At 34.5% G+C, this 23,340-nt stretch overlaps 1 protein-coding gene across 1 annotated transcript in view; it reads left to right on the plus strand.

Moving 5' to 3' along the window:
- LOC120350673 (NADH dehydrogenase [ubiquinone] flavoprotein 1, mitochondrial) overlaps positions 1 to 22,282 on the plus strand; it is a 40,802-nt gene extending 18,520 nt beyond the window's left edge. The window contains exons 8-10 of the mRNA XM_039425226.1: positions 8,840 to 9,072; positions 12,702 to 13,020; positions 21,923 to 22,282. Coding sequence (XP_039281160.1) covers positions 8,840 to 9,072; positions 12,702 to 13,020; positions 21,923 to 22,006 — 636 coding nt within the window. The 3' untranslated portion in view covers positions 22,007 to 22,282. The remainder of the gene's footprint in view (positions 1 to 8,839; positions 9,073 to 12,701; positions 13,021 to 21,922) is intronic.
- The last annotated feature ends 1,058 nt before the right edge of the window (positions 22,283 to 23,340 follow it).

The raw sequence follows: 23,340 nt of genomic DNA on the forward strand, positions 1-23,340 counted from the left end.
AAAGAAAAATTAGCAACCAATCACTCACACATTCACACTAACCATGCTCACTTTCAAAATCCGGCTCATTTTCCCAATGCATAGCCACCATTATCAGAGTATTTTAACTATGAAACCACATTGAATAAGGTCTCTCGATAGTCCGGCATAAGACCTCTAAGCCATCCAAGAATTTTTGTTTTAAAAACAAGTCGATTTTGTGTTCTCTTAATTTCAAGAGGAATATTGTTGAAAAACTTAGGGCCGAGAAATACAAACGATTTCTGGAAACGAGTGGTATACGATGTAGGAAGTCTTAGTGAATCAGATGTCACTCTCCTAGTTTGATAACTAGGAACATCCCTGAACAACGCATGACCACAGTTTCCAGCAAAATAACATAAAACATATACAATACCTTGAAAACAAAGATATATCTGAGAGGCAAGCATCTGAGACTCCGAAAAATAACTCTCCACAAGTACTTGAAGCCCAGGTGATGATGAGGGCATGAATGATAATACACTACAGACGTTTCTATTTGTGATGATTTCATGAATGGATCAATAGAGAGAATAGCTGAAATGAAACTTGAGATATTACTGAAACTGATATAAAATGAGAGAGAAATGAAACCTGAGTTACCTGTTAAATCTATACTGAGAACCTACTTGCTACTCACTAAATTTTCTTGTCAAAGTTAATATTATTTATTCTATTAACAGATTTAGATTGTCCTACTTAGTTTTAGACAAATTTTAGTTTACTTATTTCCGAATCTCTAAATTCATCAATTGCGTAGGAGGTATTGTGATTTCTGAACATATTTATTATTAGCATAGCCACCTCTAATACAAGGCCCCGGCCTACGATATTGCAACGTCGCAGTGTAGGCCTAGAATGTAATACATGATTGGTGATTCTAGGCCTACGCTGCGACGTTGCAATATTGTAGGCCGGGGCCTTGTATTAGAGGTAGCTATGTTATTAGTCTAATCTCGTTTCTTTGTTATTGTAATTCAAAATTCATTCAAAAATGATAGAAACACATAATCATTAAATGATTGAGAATTCATTAAAATTATTTCTACAGATAGAAATTAATGAGAAATTGCATTTATTCAAATGCTAATTAATGAATATATTATTGATCAACGAAAATACAAATTAAATGAATCTAATAATCCAAATTAATCCAAAATTAAATTAGATTGATAGATTTCCCTGGATAGCTGTTAACCCTGTTGTCAATGTTTGCAGTAGCAGAAGTCTTCGGGGTGGTTTACAGCATTTAATTTGGATTTTCGTTCAATAATAATTATTTTCATCTTGTTGATCTTCTTATCTTTTTGCTTATAATTTGTAAATATTGTGAATTGGATCAAATAAAATCTGAATTTGTGTGTTATTCTGAGGCAATAAATGAATGATTGCAGACAATCTGTCGCCCGATTAATTTTAAGAAATTTAAAATTATATTCTTTGAATTTTTAAGTGAATTGCTTCATATTAAGTATTGTTTTGTGTGTTATTCTGAGGCAGTTAATGAATGATTGCAGACAATCTGTCGTCGGGGCGGCGCGTGGTTCGCGTCGTTCGGTCGTCCGCGCAACACGGGCACCAAACTGTTCAACATCTCGGGCCATGTGAACCGGCCGTGCACCGTCGAGGAGGAGATGTCAGTGCCCCTCAGGGAGCTCATCGAGCGGCACGCCGGTGGTGTCCGCGGTGGATGGGACAACCTGCTCGCCGTCATCCCGGGCGGCAGCTCTACGCCCCTCATACCCAAACTTGGAGTTACTAGGTTTTCTCGGTGTCTGGTCTGATACTCATGTGATGGCTATGGTCTATGGAAAATTTCATATTTTTTTTACATATATTAAATTGACATAGATATACATAGATGGAAGGATCATTATATTCAAATCTATGAAGCTGTTCCTACATGTTTCCTGACTCTTCAAACCAGCAATACAACGAATAGCTCTTTTTTGCCATACAAATGCTTTTTTCACCTCACTACTATTACCCCAAAGTCTAAGACCATAGTTTAGTTGCGAGTGGAACAAACCATAATAAGTAAGAATCAAAGTATCACAACTAACGCAGGATTTTAGTTTTCTTAAGAGAAAAATGACTCTTGATAACTTTTGCATAAGTGCTCAATGTGACTACACCAGCTTAATTTACTATCCAATACAATGCCTAATAGTTTGACAGGTTTCATACATGTTTGGTGGATATCGCTTAAGTTATTTCTAAGTGTGAAATTATATTTTCTGTCTTTCCCTCATTGAGAACCATGCAATTCGCACTATACCACTCTTTACAACTTGCAATTGATGCATCTAAACTGTCCACCACATTGTCTACACTCTTGTTGGCACTAAGAATGGTGGTGTCATCAGCATATAGCACAGAAAAACAAGGACATTATCATTAAAATCATTAACAAAGACCAAAAACAGAAAAGGTCCAAGGACTGAACCTTGCGGCACTCCAGCCAATACTTTCTTTGCTTCAGATCCTTCATCATTAAGTTTAACAATTTGATATCTATTGCTAAGGTAGTCTTCGATCAATTTAAGCTCTTTGTTTCTGACCCCATAGTATTCAAGCTTCCTACAGAGAATATTATGTGGTAATGTCGAAAGCCTTACTCAAGTCTAGCATTTTTCCCCCTACAACCATTCTCTTTCAAATCATCCAGGTGAAGTTGACTAGTTTTTTCAACGGCCATTGCAGTTGAACAGTCAGGTCTGAAACCAAATTGGTTTACATTCAGCAATTTGTTGATTGAGAAGTATCGTACATTTGATAGAAAATACAGGCCTCAATTATTTTGCTTATGATAGGTACAATTGCTATTGGCTGTAATTTTCTGGTAATTCTCGATCACCTTTCTTGAAGATTGGGCTGAGCAAAGATAGTTTCAAACAATCGGGGAATTGACCAGTGAGTAAGACTATATTTATCATCAGAGTTAATGGTGTCAAATTGATTCAATTATATTTTTAAAATAAATTCGATAGACCAAAACAGTCTTCACTTTTTGAGGAGCTTAATTATTCACAATGGATATCACAGTTTCAGGTTTGACCACTTTAAATGAGAATTCCGAGTGCTGCTATTAATACCCTCAGCAACTTAAAATTATGCAATAGTTCAGCATAGGTCACCGTTGATTGTGTGAACCATAGAATATTATTGGAAATACTAAAAAACTGTAGGTGTGAATGGTATAGAACTAAAATGGTTTGAATCATATCTCATAGGTAGAACCAGTGTGTTGAGCTACCAAGGTGGATGGGAATGAAATAGTAAAAATTAAATCTCAAAAACTGAGGTCCAGGCTGGAGTACCTCAAGGCTCAATTCTGGGGTCCCTGACTGTTTCTGTTGTATGTGAATCAATACCAAAAGAGTTAAAAGATCACAGGCTCTGTTGTTTGCTGAGACACATCGCTTATCTTTAACAATTATTTATGAGATAGTCTAGAAATAAATGCTTTTACTGGAGTACAGCAATTGTCCAATTCTTGAAGCAAACAATTAACAATAAATAGTAAGAAATGTCAATTCCTACAATTCAAAAGTAAATAATTCAGTAGAGGATAGAGAACTAATGTGTTTGTAGAGGAAATGAATTAGACCAAGAAGAGAAAGTAGCATTCTTGGGAATTTTATTGGACAGGAAATTAACATGGCATCCTTACATTGAGAGGATATGTAATAAGATATCATCTGGGTATTTGTCCTGCGGCAGCTTGCTAGGCTGAATGATAAAAAACTACTGTTAACTGCTTACCATGGACTTATACTATCTCATATTAGGTATGCTATTTTAGTATGGGGTAATTCATCTCAACAAAATATGGACAGAGTTTTAAGATTCAAAAGAAGGCACTCAGATGTATAGAAAAGTGAATAGGTTAGACTCTTGTAGGCCTTTATTAAAAAGCTTGGTCTATTAACTGTGCCATCTTTGTATGTATATGAAGTTGTAATGCATGTGAAAAAGAGTGGTGTGATCCGAATCAGATGTCATGGTATAATACGCGAAACAGAGCAGATATCATATAATGGGTCACAATAGTAGGTTATTTGAACAAAAACCAGAATATTGGTAGGAAATTTATAACAAGCTACCTCAAATCTTGAAAAGTAATGATGATTTGAAGATTTCAAAAAAACAAATGAAAAAATATTTAGTTGATAAAGCTTTTTATAGTGTACAAGAATTCCTTTCAAACTAAACTAGGTGAACTACTTAGTGTTAGAATTATTATGTAATAACATGACTGTCTTATACTCCAGACTGGAGTCTTTAGACGTAATCTAAAAAAAAAAAAAAGAAGATGGTTTAGATTTTTCGATATTTTTAAAAAACGTCAATAACTAGAAAATTATTAGTCAAATCTAATTCTAAGGATATGGTTGGAAAAAGGAATTAATTCCCAATGAGATTCTTATAATTTGTTCCTTTGTTTGACTTTTTTTGAACTTGTTATGAGCGTTCAAACTGAAATTTGGCTTTGAACTCGACAAATGTACTTTTTTCAACTTTCAGCGCTAATAAAAAGTTCAAAGCGCCATTCGTATATCTCCTATCCCGTACATGTATAAGTCGACTCTTTCCTTTATAATATTACTAGAAGGTACCCTGTGCTCCGCAAGGGTCTGTTTTTTAACTTGACAAACTGAAAACCTGAGCGAGTGGAATCTTGTAGAGTTTGAAATACGCCTAGAACCATCCTCGGTTAGTTGAGAATCTATATGCAAAATTCAAGTTGATCAGCCCAGTAGTTTAGACGTGATAATGCGTCAAACATAATTTTCTATCCCGTACGTGTATGAGCCAGTTCTTTCCTTTATTATAGTAAAGATAAGTCTTTCAACTTGTTGCTAACCTTATAAAGTGACAGAACTAAAGTCTTGTTTAGAAACCTTCCGCAACTTAATGCCAACCTGACAAAATTGGACTGGTTATTAATTTAGTTGTCAAATTTTAACCATCTGTTTCGAAAAGGTAGTCTCTCTAGATTATGAAATTTGAACATTAATTCTGAAAAATTGAGAAGAAAAATTAAAATTTTGGCTTCGAGGTGCACGAGATTGATATTTTTAGAATTCATGTGCAATCCACAAGTTGACATGTTTTGATGCAAACAACACACAACCCTACTTTCTCTATTATAATAATATCGGGGCACCGAGCTTCGCTCGTTATTTATTTATAAAATAGATAAACATAACGCAATTCTTTAAAATGATTGGGGAAGGACTAACAGGCACAGCCCAAAACTGTTTCTTCCCCGAATTTTGATTTATACACTATTAATAGTCGAGAAAGTAGGTTATGTTCCATACACTTGAAAAAGTTCTAATTTAGATTATTTACAAACCAAATCGAATAACAAAATAACACTCACTAATCACTTAAAATTGTCAAATAATGAATAACTTTGAAAATTATGATATACTCTAGTTTAGAATGAATACCATGTTATGTCAACAAATCAGATTATTTTGATCAAGTCGATAAAAATTTCTAGATAGTATTTATCGCTGATTGATTACACAGCTGGAAATAATTTTGCCACTCTCCCACACACGCATCTTCTGTTTCGACAGACGACGAAATTATCATCTGTTTTCCAAGGCTGAATAATTGTTATCCTTTTCATGTCCTTCAGCTAGTTTTCTCAGGGTGAGACCTAGTGCAATCAAATTTTATATCATAATCCTACTATGTTCCAAATTTCGTGAAAATCGTTACAGCCGTTTTCGAGATCCGTTGAACATCAATTACCAGATATTAAAGTGTCCAGATAACCAGATATAAAAATATAAACAGATATACAGAAATTGCTCGCTTAATATAGGACTATAAGAATTTTATAAGCATAGATAGATGAATCTACACTCTAACTTGGCCGCTCCACTGTATTTTGATCTCGATATTGAATGTCTTGTGTTGTATATCATGTTGTATTAATTTGTTGTTTAGGCCTACCAGGCGGGACTGATTGGCAAGAACGCATGTGGCACAGGCTTCGACTTTGACGTGTACATGCACAGGGGCGCAGGCGCCTACATCTGCGGCGAGGAGACGGCGCTCATCGAGTCGATCGAGGGCAAACAGGGCAAGCCCCGCCTCAAGCCCCCCTTCCCCGCCGATGTCGGTCTCTTCGGCTGCCCCACCACTGTCACCAATGTGGAGACGGTCGCCGTTGCACGGTCAGTCAATCCTAATCAATGCCACTAAATCATTTCTCAACGTCCAAGTCCAGACATTTGATTTTTTCCCTAAGTCTAGCTTCACACACATTCGGTTTCATCCGGTTCGGTTCGGTTCGTTGCCGAAAACGAATGAGGCTTTCATACATAACAGGTTTTAATTCGTACGGTTCTAATTATGTATTATCTTCTCAAATATAGCTTTGTTTGGATTTTCATAATTCATGCTGGTAATAAAATATAAAAGCTGGTGTTCAAATAGAAAGATTTGATTCTTGAACAACTAATTTTCAAGTTAATTAAAAATTGTGAACTATTTGAATAGTTTATTTTTGATTACATTAATTTTGGATGTTCAGAGTAATTATTTTTTGAATTGAAAATTTTGTTTCAATTTTGACACATGTTACATAACGTTCATCTCTTCACTCCATTAATGAAATTATGTAATTTTCATGGAAAAATGAAAAAATAAAAATTCTCCCTAGTTTTAATTTATCTTCATATTTTTTAGCAGACTATTCATTGAGAAAAAAATGCTCCAGTGAGCTAACAGAAATGAATAGATTTTGACATGTAAAATGTTTAAACAGATAATCACGATATCCGGTTGAAATAAAAACAAAAAAAGCGAGCGTGTGTAAAAGACTTTGTTTTTATTTCCGGTTTCCCAGCAACGAATTCGAATATGATAGAACCTATTCGTGTCGAGGGGGCGTTCGGTGCTATGCGGTTGCTATTCGGAACCGAATTCAAACCGAATCACCGTTTCACACTTATCGGAATTTGCCGAAAACGAAACGATCCGAATGTGTGTGAAACTAGCCTAAGGCAACTCAAATTTTCAAATTTAAATTTATTCAATCCAATTCACAATATTTACAAATTATGAGAAAAAATCATACAGCTTACAATATTAGAGTAATAAGTTATATTATAAAGTACATAAAAGTCTAATTTATTAAACAATAACTTCAGACAAGAATTCGAACATGCTAAATCAGGACTAATTTGGGAATTTGGATAGAAAAATACTGCTTGCTTAGAGTACAAAACTCTACGTCTGCGAGCAGGAATGAATATCAGATAATTTATTAATTTATGGATAAGTAGAAAAATAGAAGAAGAAAGAAAGAAAAATTAGCAACCAATCACTCACACATTCACACTAACCATGCTCACTTTCCAAATCCGGCTCATTTCCCCAATGCATAGCCACCATTATCAGAGTATTTTAACTATGAAACCACATTGAGTAAGGTCTCTCGATAGTCCGGCATAAGACCTCTAAGCCATCCAAGAACTTTTGTTTTAAAAACAAGTCGATTTTGTGTTCTCTTAATTTCAAGAGGAATATTATTGAAAAACCTAGGGCCGAGAAATACAAACGATTTCTGGAAACGAGTGGTATACGATGTAGGAAGTCTTAGTGAATCAGATGTCACTCTCCTAGTTTGATAACATAAAACATATATACAATACCTTGAAAACAAAGATATATCTGAGAGGCAAGCATCTGAGACTCCGAAAAATAACTCTCCACAAGTACTTGAAGCCCAGGTGATGATGAGGGCATGAATGATAATACACTACAGACGTTTCTATTTGTGATGATTTCATGAATGGATCAATAGAGAGAATAGCTGAAATGAAACTTGAGATATTACTGAAACTGATATAAAATGAGAGAGAAATGAAACCTGAATTACCTGTTAAATCTGTACTGAGAACCTACTTGCTACTCACTAAATTGTTCTTGTCAAAGTTAATATTATTTATTCTATTAACAGATTTAGATTGTCCTACTTAGTTTTAGACAAATTTTAGTTTACTTATTTCCGAATCTCTAAATTCATCAATTGCGTAGGAGGTATTGTGATTTCTGAACATATTTATTATTAGCATAGCCACCTCTAATACAAGGCCCGGCTACGATATTGCAACGTCGCAGTGTAGGCCTAGAATGTAATACATGATTGGTGATTCTAGGCCTACGCTGCGACGTTGCAATATTGTAGGCCGGGGCCTTGTATTAGAGGTAGCTATGTTATTAGTCTAATCTCGTTTCTTTGTTATTGTAATTCAAAATTCATTCAAAAATGATAGAAACACATAATCATTAAATGATTGAGAATTCATTAGAATTATTTCTACAGATAGAAATTAATGAGAAATTGCATTTATTCAAATGCTAATTAATGAATATATTATTGATCAACGAAAATACAAATTAAATGAATCTAATAATCCAAATTAATCCAAAATTAAATTAGATTGATAGATTTCCCTGGATAGCTGTTAACCCTGTTGTCAATGTTTGCAGTAGCAGAAGTCTTCGGGTGGTTTACAGCATTTAATTTGGATTTTCGTTCAATAATAATTATTTTCATCTTGTTGATCTTCTTATCTTTTTGCTTATAATTTGTAAATATTGTGAATTGGATCAAATAAAATCTGAATTTGTGTGTAATTCTGAGGCAATAAATGAATGATTGCAGACAATCTGTCGCCCGATTAATTTTAAGAAATTTAAAATTATATTCTTTGAATTTTTAAGTGAATTGCTTCATATTAAGTATTGTTTTGTGTGTTATTCTGAGGCAGTTAATGAATGATTGCAGACAATCTGTCGTCGGGGCGGCGCGTGGTTCGCGTCGTTCGGTCGTCCGCGCAACACGGGCACCAAACTTTTTAACATCTCGGGCCATGTGAACCGGCCGTGCACCGTCGAGGAGGAGATGTCAGTGCCCCTCAGGGAGCTCATCGAGCGGCACGCCGGTGGTGTCCGCGGTGGATGGGACAACCTGCTCGCCGTCATCCCGGGCGGCAGCTCTACGCCCCTCATACCCAAACAGTTAGTAGTTGGCAGTCATAATCGCACATCGATATCTCAAACAGTTTCAAAGATTTTTATGATTTGTGAAAATCCATATTCAGTTTGTTCCACTGTCATATGGCATCGTATATTGGGGTGGAAGTAATGTATTACAGGGTTGTGCAGAGGAAACGTATGTTTTTCGAACAGCCAGTACTCGACAACGGGAGAGGGTTTTGCCCTGGAACGAATGTTGGCAGACGACCCATACTATGCCATTTCAGTTGCTATGAGCGTTGGAACGTACAACATCATGTGTTCGCTGTTAAGCAGTTTTTTTAGAAATAATGAACTGTAGTCACAGTGCAACGCTTTTTCGTCAATATCTTAGAGTTGAAGGGTCGAGGTGCAATGCCCGATCGAAATACTGTACTCCGATGGGTTGCAGCGTTTAGGAGTACTAGTTCTGTGATGAAAAAGAAACCACCTGGTCTTTCCCGTTCAGATCGTACTCCTGAAAATGTAGACCGAGTCAGTGTCGTCGAGTCGATCGTCTAGGACTAGTAACAACTGCCGTTCTGACTCGGTCTACACTTTCCGGGGAACGAGGAAGACCAGGTGGTTTCTTTTTCATCACAGAACTAGTGCTCCTAAACGCTGCAACCCATCGGAGTACAGTATTTCGATCGGGCATTGCACCTCGACCCTCAACTCTAAGATATTGACGAAAAAGCGTTGCACTGTGACTACAGTTCATTGTTTCTAAAAAAAACTGCTTAACAGCGAACACATGATGTTGTACGTTCCAACGCTCATAGCAACTGAAATGGCATAGTATGAGTCGTCTGCCAACATTCGTTCCAGGGCAATACCCTCTCCCGTTCAATCAATCAATCAATCAATTTATTTAGCCTGGCGATACAGTAGTACATAAGGCTACGTCACAAAATATTTTATAAAATTACGATACATAATAAAATCATAATTAGGTCAAAATACATAATAAAAAATCCTTAAAATGAGTAAAGACAACAATATCAATTAATAGCAATCAATAGTTCACCCATAGTAGGGCTACGTTATAATTAACTATTTCATGTAATAGTTGACATTAATAATTTATTCTACCTACCACTGTCCTGAATTCCTCTAAAGAGTAGAATGGATTTTCTATGAGCCATTTTCTTAAATGTCTGAGGAATACAGGCAGGGGAAGGGTACGGAAGGAGGCTGGTAAAAGGTTGAAAAATGTTATCCCCACTATTGGAAAACTCGAAAGAGATTTCTGCACCTAGGTACATGAAGATCTCCACTGGCCCTAGTCGGATAATTGTGAATATCTCTGGCAACCGTCAATACATTTTCCCTCAATTTTATCTCTTTCAAGCACTGATATAAAAATTCATTGAAGACTGTTAATATTGACTTTTCCTTGAATAGAGGTTTACAATGATCTAGGTAATCTGCATTGCTTATTATTCTGACTGCTTTCTTCTGTAAAACTAATATTTTTTTACACCTGAGGAATGGCCCCATAACCTGATACCATAAGACAGGATTGAATGGAAAAAAAACATAATAAGCTTGTTTAAGATAATTATCAGGCAACTCACATTTTATTCTCCTCAATAGAAATATATTTTCGTTGACGAATACTGGCTGTTCGAAAAACATGCGTTTCCTCTGCACAACTCTGTATTATTATTAAACAAGTGAATTGCTCATGTTCGCGGCGCGTATATCTGTACGCACCTCAACGTACACGATTAACCAAAGTACAGAAGTCTCATCACGTCTTAGGAACAAAGGTCTAAAATAGGTTGCCAGAATCAATAGAAAATTATCCAGTCTATTTGTTCAGCAAATCACTATTTGATCTTTTGCGTGCAAACCCCTTCTATTCTTTGGATGAGTTTTTCACACATTCTTTCTAATTAAGTGTTAAAAGTTATGAATATTTTGCTGACGTTGCTGATGACTGTATGGTCCGATAGCAGAAAAATTAAATCTATCTATTTTTACATGATTCAAAATGATTTTAATCCAGAACGATTCCCACTGCTATGTGGAAATCCAGCTTGAATCATGACATGAAGTGAATGAATGTGAAATGAACCTATTTATTTATAATTTCATATCAAATCAAATTTATATGCTCAAAAATACAACTAAAATATCAGCATTTAAAATAAATTATATATTAATAGTTTTAAACTTAATTTTACCTAATTATATGAAGATAATACAAACCTTAAATTTAATTTAATAATATAACTTGACGTGTTGCATTCTGCAAGAGCCCTGCTCACTTAAGCGGCTAAACGCAACAAATTAATGATAATAATATAAAACTTAAACTAATGCTAGGTTTACGAATTAATAGTAAGTTACTGTATTCAAATAATAAGGGAAAAGCGTACATAGGCAACATATTATATGTGTGTAAGGTAGAGTTGAGTTTATATTAAGAGTGTTATAGCAAAAATAAATTTAAAATTGAATGAAAAAGACTAAGAAATTGTCAAAAAACCACTGATTTATTGATAATTAGAAAGAACGGTTTCGGTTATTACACAATTATTGTCAATCTCTGATAAACTAAAAAACTTTTTAGTTCAAAACCTTCGTCCAAAAACCTTAAGAAAAGATAGCTAATTACATGAAATTAATACTTGAGATTCAAAACCTTCAATTCCTTTTTAAATCTATTTATTTTTTGGTTTTTTTATGTGTAGTTGAGAAGTTGGTATTGTGGTAATTATTCATATTGAATGAAAAAGACTAAGAAATTGTCAAAAAACCACTGATTTATTGATAATTAGAAAGAACTAAAAAACTTTTTAGTTTATCAGAGATTGACAATAATTGTGTAATAACCGAAACCGTTCTTTCTAATTATCAATAAATCAGTGGTTTTTTTGACAATTTCTTAGTCTTTTTCATTCAATATGAATAATTACCACAATATCAACTTCTCAACTACACTTAAAAAAAACAAAAAAAAAATTTAAAAAGGAATTGAAGGTTTTGAATCTCAAGTATTAATTTCATGTAATTAGCTATATTTTCTTATATTCCTTCAGATACAGATTTGAGTGTAATTTTCTTTGCCTGACATTTTCAATAAAATTATGTTTCATTGTTTTATTCTTTATTCATTTATACAATAAGTATATTATCAAAATAATAGGGAGAGGAAAAATAAGGTAACCTTGTGCTATTAATCCGCACAAAAACAAACAAAACCTACTCTAGAACATGGTACGCCATAGTGGAGTAGGTCAATTTCCACACAGAAAAAACTAAACAAGTTGAGGACACATTATAATAATTTTTTGTAACTAACTATTTTATGTAATTGTAATTTATCTAATATTTTGTGTAATTGATGTTGTAGTTTTAGTTTTTTTTGGAAATGAACATTTATTTATTTATTCCTCTCCCAAATTTAGATAACACTTAGTCCGAAATAGGTTGTCTTTTAGTTCTTCAATTCACAAAATTTTCAGTCCTTTTCACAAAGTAGATTTTCAAATTTAGATGCTTTAAAACTAAACATAGAAGAAATATTTCACATTATTATAACTAAAATAGGAAATATTCACATATTGAAAATATAATTTTGAAGAATCACATAAAAACAAACTTTGTTTTGTTTTGTTGTGCAGCGTTTGCGACGACGTGCTGATGGACTTTGACGCGCTGATCGCGGCCGAGACGAGCTTTGGCACGGCGGCCGTGATCGTGATGGACAAGAGCACCGACATCATCAAGGCGATCGCGCGACTCATCGTGTTCTACAAGCACGAGTCGTGCGGCCAGTGCACGCCGTGTCGCGAGGGCATCGCCTGGATGCACAAGATGATGCAGCGCTTCGTTCGCGGCGACGCGCGGCCGCAGGAGATCGACATGCTCTGGGAGATCAGCAAGCAGATCGAGGGACACACCATCTGCGCGCTCGGTGATGGCGCCGCTTGGCCTGTACAGGTACACCTCTCATCAGTCTACTTTGTGAAAATATTTAACGACTTGAAATTTTGTGAAGTAAAGAACTACAAGACTTAACCTACCGGGTGTTTCAAAAAGATTGACCCAATTTTAAACAGTTATATTTATTTAAAAAAATGATGTACACAAACCAATTTTACATAAAATTACTCACAGAAGTATCAAGTTTATGATGATGTATTATAAGTGTTCTATGTGCCCTCCTTTTGAGGCTCGGACGACATCTAGATGGTAGCCAAATTCATCCCAGACTGTTCGCAAGATGTCTTCTCGGACTGTAGCTACTGCATCAGTTATCCTAGTTTTTAGCTCCTCAATATCATGTGCTGAGGGAGGGACATAAACACGATCTTTAACGTTGTTCCTCCCTTAGCACTTGATATTGAGCAGCTAAAAACTAGGATAACTGATGCAGTAGCTGCAGTCCGAGAAAACAGACATCTTGCAAACAATCTGGGATGTTGTCCCATGAAGATGTAGATGCAGTAGTTTTAGTCATTTTGATTACAATCCTAGAGTAGACTCACCATTTTTTTATTTTTACTTTATACTAGTTTATTTTTATTATTTAATTTGATAATTTATTTACCTTGTTAACTATATTTTGTTTATCTGATCACACTACTGGAAACGTTCTTACTTACTGCCATGGCCATACATATCTAAGTAGATATTTAGCCGCACAAACAAAGCCCCTCCACCTCTCGATTCTCCGCGTCCTCCTCGGTTGCTCCAATTCTCTCCATATCGGCCTTCACTTGACTCCACCATTTCCGTCGTGGTCTTCCTCTCGGTCGTCGTCCTTCCAGATTGTTTTTCAACACTTGATTGAGATTGCTGTCATCTTTTCTTCTCGAAACATGCCCAGTTCCCAGTTCATCATCTGATCCTTCTACACTTGAACTCGCATACTACATCTAGATCCCTATAGAGGACTCTAAGTTCTCTGTTGTGTTTCTTCCTCCACTCTCCTTCTCCATTTATATACCCATAGATTTTTCTAAGGATCTTGTTCTCAAATACAATCAATTTAATTTCCTCCCTTCTATCTGACTTCCATGTCTCAGCACCGTAGAGCAAAATTGGATTGATAATATCGCACCTTGGGAGGAAGACTGTTCCAACTCGAAAATTGCCAATTTTGAACTAAAGTGTATTTTAGTTGGTTTCTATGCACTATATTCGGTGAAAGACTGTTCCAAGTCAAAACTCGTTCCAATTATTCTATAAATATATCACGGAATGTTCAGTATTCCCATTTTGAAAACCGAAGCAATCATTTACAGGAAGACTGTGCCATTTCGATTAGAACAGTCTTCCATTCCAATTCAGCCATATTATGAATAAAAACATGAATACAGGCCACTTTTAAGAAGTAATAAGTAAACTAAAACAGTTGGAACCAGAGAAATTGAGTGATTCTAAAAGCAGAAAATCAAGTTTGAATACCTATAAAAACTTAAAAACTGCTCTCCTGAATAAACGACTTTTTTGAGTTGGAACAGTCTTACTACCGAGGTGCGATATTGTTTTATAGGTTTTGATTTTCGTAGTATGAGATAACAATTTTGAGGACATAAGTTTGAATGAAAAAGACTATGAAATTGTCAAAAACCACAGATTTATTGATACTTAGAAATACCGGTTTTCTAAGAAACCGGTCTTTCTAAGTATCAATAAATCTGTGGTTTTTGACAATTTCTTAGTCTTTTTCATTCAATATGAATAAGTACCACAATATCAACTTCTCAATTACACAAAAAGGACATAAGTTTGTTGCATGCTTAGAAACATCTGTTTGCAAGGAATCAGTAAAATTTCCAAGGTCCTAATTAGAGGAGGAAATTGATTCATTTTTTAAAAATAATAATAATTTATTAAAAATTCGACTGAGTCATTGTCAGTATTGTAGAACCGTTCCATAATTGAATAAAAACACAAATATGTTATCAAATTCTACACTGTTGTTTTATTTAGTACACGACCAAGGTTTCCTAACCACACCGGTCACATTTTCAAGTTGATATGGTAACTTGAAAATGTGACCGGTGTGGTCACGAAACCTTGGTCGTGTACTAAATAAAACAACAGTGTAGAATTTGACAACATATTTGTGTTTTTATTCAATAATTTATTAATTCATAAGTGTTCTACAAACCGGTCCTTGACTCAAAATAAATACAAGATGTTGAATATTGTGTAATGATCACTATAATGAGGTCCACGTTATAATAGCAGTGGATATTTGATATCTATTAGAAAAAAAAACATCTTGGGTTGCCAGGTCTGATAAGACCTATGGCAAACACCAAAACATGATGAGCAAGAAAATACCAACATAACAATGCTAAGATACATTTAAATACTGTACAATAAGAATCACTTATTAAACTAAGTTATAATGAATTAAGAGTTAGGTGCCGGTAAACAATTCAAAATACAGTTTATTAAGTGATGAGAACAGATAAAGAATGGAAGCTTAGGTAGAAAAGACGAAAAAAAAGGAAATGAACATTATCATTAATACTTTTTTTAATTAAAAGCGGAGTTTTAAAATGAAATAGGCAAAATAGTTATGAAGGAGAAAAGAAGGTTAAGAAAGAAAAATGTAGAAGAGAAAAAAATCTAAATGAGGAATATATATTATATTATAATGAATAGGACGCTAGTAAATAAAATTATGATGGCTGACAATCTAAACAAACTCCTGTGTTCATAGAAAAATAACTCTGGGTATGAATTTAATGGAATACTCTTCCAGTGTTGAAAAGAAGGTTGAGTTGAAAAATGTAGAATAAGAGAAAAAAATCTAAATGAGGAATATATTATAATGAATAGAACGCTAGTAAATAAAATTATGGCTGACAATCTAAACAAACTCCTGTGTTCATAGAAAAAGAACTCTGGGTAAGAATTTAATGGAATACTCTTCCAGTCTGGAAAAAAGGTTGAGAAAGAAAAATGTAGAATAAGAGAAAAAAATCTAAATGAGGAATATATTATAATGAATAGAACGCTAGTAAATAAAATTATGGCTGACTATCTAAACAAACTCCTGTGTTCATAGAAAAAGAACTCTGGGTAAGAATTTAATGGAATACTCTTCCAGTGTTGAAAAGAAGGTTGAGAATGAAAAATGTAGAATAAGAGAAAAAAATCTAAATGAGGAATATATTATAATGAATAGAACGCTAGTAAATAAAATTATGGCTGACTATCTAAACAAACTCCTGTGTTCATAGAAAAATAACTCTGGGTAAGAATTTAATGGAATACTCTTCCAGTGTGGAAAAGAAGGTTGAGTTGAAAAATGTAGAATAAGAGAAAAAAATCTAAATGAGGAATATATTATAATGAATAGAACGCTAGTAAATAAAATTATGGCTGACAATCTAAACAAACTCCTGTGTTCATAGAAAAATAACTCTGGGTAAGAATTTAATGGAATACTCTTCCAGTGTGGAAATTGCAAACAGAACTAGATGATTGATAAGCATTGAATAGAAACATAAACAAAAACAAAGGAAAGAATAAAAAAAAGAGAATCAGTCCTTTCTGGAAAATAAAAGTCAGTCCATTTTGGAATATGATTATCAAAATAAAAATTAGTCTTTAAAAAAAAATAAGAGTAGGTAACACTTTTAACGAGAAAGATGGGAGAACAGCGTTGCCGAATCTCTGCCTTGCCACTGCCTTCTATAGAGGATATCTGATGTTATATTAACTGTTCATTCTTGATTGTAATAATCAAATATATGCTATTCGTCAAGAAAATATATATTTTTCAATGGTTGGATCATCAATATTTATGAATGAATAAATAAATAAATATTGAGGTTGAATATTTTGTTAATTAGTTATATTTTTACATTGTTGAAAAATCTGGTGACGTTGCAGAGCTAGAATAGGATAGCGTCATCTACTTTGTCGAATGATAGACAAGGATAGCAACACCAATGAAAGCATTAGAAAGCATCAAATCAATTTATTCCTCTTTATAAATACACATTACAAAATATAGAAAGCATTATAGGAAATTTTCTTCACATGGGCTATGATGCCTGTGTGCGAAGAAGAGTCCGAATCATTTAATATATTCATTTTAATTCAGAGGAGGAAACAAGAGGAAATACTAACTAAAGAGAGAGAGAAAAAATGGAAAAAGGGAAGAGAAGGGGGAAGAAAGAGAGAGTAAAAAGGAGACAGATAGATAGAATGAGAGAGAGATAGTAAGAAGAAAGTACAAAATAGTAAAGTTTTAATTTGGGTCGAGGATCATCCATCAGGGCCGCCAGGCAAGCACATGCCAGAGACGGACATAGCAAATTAAAAACAGATTATTATTTTCAAAAAACCTTCTAGAAATGGTAAACAGACCGCAATAACATCTCCGATGTTTCTCTACTCTGTTGGAACAGCCAAGAGAGCAACATTTTCTTGTACGCGGCGTTACTGTATGTGTACAGTAATGAGGCCAGACTCGTCAATCTAGGCATCCTTATGTTGCTAATGCTAGAGGCATGTGTGAAATGGTCATGATTTGATACAATTATATTCAAACTTTCCCTTCTTTTATGCATATGCACAAGTAGTGCCTTGATAAAAAGCTGTCGAATATCCAAAACCTGAAACTCCATGAAAAGCTGATCAGTGGGATGGCCAACGTCTTGGATGGCCTGTCGCAGGCCACCACTTGATAACTGCCTTCTGCGCAATCAGCTGCGGCTTCAATGTTAATCAAATACTGCCATTATAACGTGGACCTCACTATAATAGATTCTATATTGATAATCTTAATTGGACCTATCATATCAATAACTTATCGAGGAGGATTTTCGCAACAATTCAAGAGGTTGTGGAAGTTTCTCCCAACCAACCTTCGTGTTACGCTCGTTGACTATGACAGCATGGTCTACAATGACATGACTGAGGAGCTCAATATGAAATTGCAGCGTGCATTGAACTATGCAGTTAGGTTCATATATGATGCAAGAAGGGATGACTATATCACACCTTTCTATAGGAGACTGCAATGCCTGAAACTGAAGGACCGGAGACAGTACTTCATATTATGTCTTGCATATCACCTATAGTGAGGTCCACATTATAATGGCAGTGTACGATTGACAATACTGTTGCTGTCCTTTTCTATGATACAACAAAACAGATAGCACTATCTCTCTCTCGCTTTGCAATGTTGTCTATTTGCCAGAATATTTTATATTAACTGTTCATTCTTGATTGTAATAATCAAATATATGCTATTCGTCAAGAAAATATATATTTTTCAATGGTTGGATCATCAATATTTATGAATGAATAAATAAATAAATATTGAGGTTGAATATTTTGTTAATTAGTTATATTTTTACATTGTTGAAAAATCTGGTGACGTTGCAGAGCTAGAATAGGATAGCGTCATCTACTTTGTCGAATGATAGACAAGGATAGCAACACCAATGAAAGCATTAGAAAGCATCAAATCAATTTATTCCTCTTTATAAATACACATTACAAAAAAATATAGAAAGCATTATAGGAAATTTTCTTCACATGGGCTATGATGCCTGTGTGCGAAGAAGAGTCCGAATCATTTAATATATTCATTTTAATTCAGAGGAGGAAACAAGAGGAAATACTAACTAAAGAGAGAGAGAAAAAATGGAAAAAGGGAAGAGAAGGGGGAAGAAAGAGAGAGTAAAAAGGAGACAGATAGATAGAATGAGAGAGAGATAGTAAGAAGAAAGTACAAAATAGTAAAGTTTTAATTTGGGTCGAGGATCATCCATCAGGGCCGCCAGGCAAGCACATGCCAGAGACGGACATAGCAAATTAAAAACAGATTATTATTTTCAAAAAACCTTCTAGAAATGGTAAACAGACCGCAATAACATCTCCGATGTTTCTCTACTCTGTTGGAACAGCCAAGAGAGCAACATTTTCTTGTACGCGGCGTTACTGTATGTGTACAGTAATGAGGCCAGACTCGTCAATCTAGGCATCCTTATGTTGCTAATGCTAGAGGCATGTGTGAAATGGTCATGATTTGATACAATTATATTCAAACTTTCCCTTCTTTTATGCATATGCACAAGTAGTGCCTTGATAAAAAGCTGTCGAATATCCAAAACCTGAAACTCCATGAAAAGCTGATCATTAGGATAACGTCTTGGATGGCCTGTCGCAGGCCACCACTTGATAACTGCCTTCTGCGCAATCAGCTGCGGCTTCAATGTTAATCAAATACTGCCATTATAACGTGGACCTCACTATAATAGATTCTATATTGATAATCTTAATTGGACCTATCATATCAATACCTTATCGAGGAGGATTTTCGCAACAATTCATCAATTCAAGAGGTTGAGGAAGTTTCTCCCAACCAACCTTCGTGTTACGCTCGTTGACTATGACAGCATGGTCTACAATGACATGACTGAGGAGCTTAATATGAAATTGCAGCGTGCATTGAACTATGCAGTTAGGTTCATATATGATGCAAGAAGGGATGACTATATCACACCTTTCTATAGGAGACTGCAATGCCTGAAACTGAAGGACCGGAGACAGTACTTCATATTATGTCTTGCATATCACCTATAGTGAGGTCCACATTATAATGGCAGTGTACGATTGACAATACTGTTGCTGTCCTTTTCTATGATACAACAAAACAGATAGCACTATCTCTCTCTCGCTTTGCAATGTTGTCTATTTGCCAGAATATTTTATATTTACTTTTGACAGTGACTGTACAAAACTGACCAAACAATTCTCAGCCGCCATTTTTTTTCTTCATTCTATCAAAATACTTGAGTACACAAGTAGTATAATTGGTTTAAAATGTATTTTTGAAACAATGAAATAACTTTTAAACATCACCGTATGAGAAACACAAATTAAAATACCTGAAATGACATTTTAAAAGTTGATAACTAACCATCCTAGACTTCATCCATGCTTCAGTTAGTCTACCCGTATAGGTTAGACCTACTCGTACCGGTATAATTAATATTGAAAAGTTATTTTAGAATTAATCCATTGAAACTACTTATTTTCAAATAGGATTTCTATTTTTCTATCATTTTAAAAAGGAATTGGAATAGAATACCTACCAAATAACTCAATTTCTGTTGTTTTGAAATTCAGATCATTGTATCACAGCTTTTTACTTTCCTTGCCCTATTACCATAGGTAAGGAAAGTATTGCTTTCCGAAAAAAATTAAGGTACCCCAATTTCTAAATTTCTATACGTTTCAAGGTCCCCTGAGTCTGTATGACACGAACAATTTTGATCAAATGCAATTCAAGATGGCGAAAATGTTGTCAAAAACAGGGTTTTTCGCGATTTTCTCGAAAACGGCTCCAACGATTTTGATTAAATTCATACCTGGAATAGTCATTGATAAGCTCTATCAATTGCCACAAGTCCCATATCTGTAAAAATTTCAGGAGCTCCGCCCCATCTATGCAGAGTTTGATTTCAGATTCCCAATTATCAGGCTTCAGATACAATTTAAACAAAAAATTCGAGTGGAGAAGATTGAGCATAAAAATCTCTACAATTAATGTTGAGTAACATTTTCACCTAAAATTGAAATTAAGCTCGAAATTCGAGAAAATGTGATTATCCAATTGCAAACTGTTGGCAACTGTTGATTCTATTAAATCATTCAATATGAAGAGATATCAGACCTCGTATGTCTCTAGCGTTATTGTCCTGTCACCAGCTGGCTTAGATCTTTGCTTATAAGTAGACTTGTGATGCGCGTGAACACTAGCGTCAGGTGATCAATTCTAATAACGACAAGGAAAGTTGAGTGAGTGCGCCATACCAGATTTTTAAATTAGCCGCCATTTCAGGTTTGTATAAAAATAAAAATCTGATCTCAGTTATGGAAGCAAATTTTTGAATCAAATTATGAAAAAAAAAATATTTTCTTGATTAATTTGACATTAAATTGATTATTTTATCAAGGAAATGATAATTATTATTGGATTAAATTTAATGGGATGAATTGAGTAACAGCTGTGTACAGTCAGTGGCAAAATGGAGAGAATTGGCAACGTTTTTCTCCTATCTTTCTTCACTGCCATTATAACGTCGACCTCACTATAGTTGTGAAGGGGAAGGGTCCGCAGTATGGAAGAGAGATTCACCCCTCTTGCGCACATCCACCACAGAAACACACGGCAGCACCAGTATTTCCTACAAATTCCACTCCACCGCACAGTTATGTACAACTCCTCTTTTACTGTAGTAGCGTCCCGTCTGTGGAACAATCTATCACCTCAGTTGATTTTCTCACCAAGCTTCTATTTGTTTAAATCGAGGTTTTTGTCATCATTAATAAATGATACCTTAGTATAAGGTCATTATGATTGGCAGGGTTTGGAGCATTCATGCTCTCATTCCATTGCTCCTATTTCATGCACAGTTTCATAATTACTTATTTTCTTTTTTATTAGAAGTCTGATCATAATGTTTTGTAATAGGACCACCTTCATAGTTTATTTCTTACCTATTCCATCTACTCTCTATTGTATTGTATTATGAAGTTTAATATTTCATGGTATACTTTCATTTCACATGGATGCAAATAACAACTTTTCTTTCCCCCTGTATTGCTAATGTGATATGATAGCTCAATAGCTAAATATATACTATATTATTTTCTTTGATATTTGTAATTGATTAATGCAAAACTGTTAAATAACTATTTATCTCTTAAATTTAATTCAATTTTATTGTCAATTTTTGTAAATCTTACCATAGGCAACAGCCTTGTAACAATTATCAATAAATATATCTATCTATCTATCTATATTGTAAACATTGTGGGACACATTTTCATCAACGTGTTTTTTTGTGTTTTTCAGGGCTTGATACGTCACTTCCGACCGGAAATTGAAGCCAGGATGAAGCAATACTCGACCTGCAAGCAAGCAGCTGCAACCAACTGATCGCTTACCTGCACTCAATAGGAGAATACTTAAAGTAGCAGAGCCGTGGTTCAACCACGGTAGCTAACGGCTCCTGTTGCCCTCTTCAAAAAATGCTGAAAAATATATATATTTTGTGGAATTGTTTGTAAATTTTCAATCTTATCAGTGTACAATAATATTTCAGATTAGACAAACATATAAGACCATTGTCATAATTGAAATTAGTTGAATTCAATTGTTATGTAATATTGTTTCAATTAAAAAGGAAGGATAACTAAACAGTTGAGCCGATTATCTTGTGTTTTTATATTTTCCATTATTAGTTACTCCTGGAGTAACAGATGAACCATGATATATTGAACCTTAAATAATATTTTTCGAGCATTATATTACACTGAAAATCAATCCAAATATGAAAGTCACTCATTGAGAGTGCCGTGCCGAATATTGGAGCCGGATTCATACGTCCCATGTATGAGGTACACGAATCTGGAATCAGATTTGCAAAATTCTGTACCGTTCAGGAGATATGACCATATTTGGAATTTTGAAATTTTCATGTTTGCAGCTACTATAGTAGCTAGAGGTGCCAAATTTGGCTCCGACATTTCTCAGGTCAAGCTCTATCTATGGTACAAATTTCAGCAAAATCTGAGATACTTTTAGTTTTACTCAAAAATTTCCATGGACATCATGAACTCTTAACGGATTGTCGGATTTGGTTGATTTTGGTACCAAATGATAGATATTGAAGAGACAAACTCAGGCTTATGATAAAATTGAAAATACATACAAGGGTTCAGGAAATATGGCCAGTTTTGCGGAATTTTTTTCAAAAATCTAAAAATTGCTAAAACTTGGCATACTCATGCTCCTTGGTACGAAGAACAAGGATCTGCAATCGGATTTAAAAAATTCCTAACCTTTTAGGAGATATGACCATTTGAAAATTTGCAAATATGTTTGTAGCTGCATAACTCAACCTGTATTGTAGCGAAACGTCTCATATTATAGCACGACACTTGTTAGGTCAACCTCTATCCATAGCCCGAATATCAACCAAATCTGGGAGATTTGCATTTTTCATGAAATCCATGACAATAATAATTCATATACAGGGCGAGTTAATCAATGAACATAAAATCTTTTCTCCACTCTCAGATCAAAAAATCACTCATCTTCAAATGCTTATAACTCAAGAATAGGAGTGAATTTTGCCAATGTGATGACATATTGTTCCTCTCGCAAAGTACTATCATTCCTGAGAGATTGTGCGATTTTAATTTTTGACCATTCTTGCAAAAATCGATGATATATTATCCTTACATTGCATTTTTAAGGATAATATGGAA

Source organism: Nilaparvata lugens, chromosome 3 (assembly GCF_014356525.2).
Source record: "Nilaparvata lugens isolate BPH chromosome 3, ASM1435652v1, whole genome shotgun sequence".
NCBI lineage: Eukaryota > Metazoa > Arthropoda > Insecta > Hemiptera > Delphacidae > Nilaparvata > Nilaparvata lugens.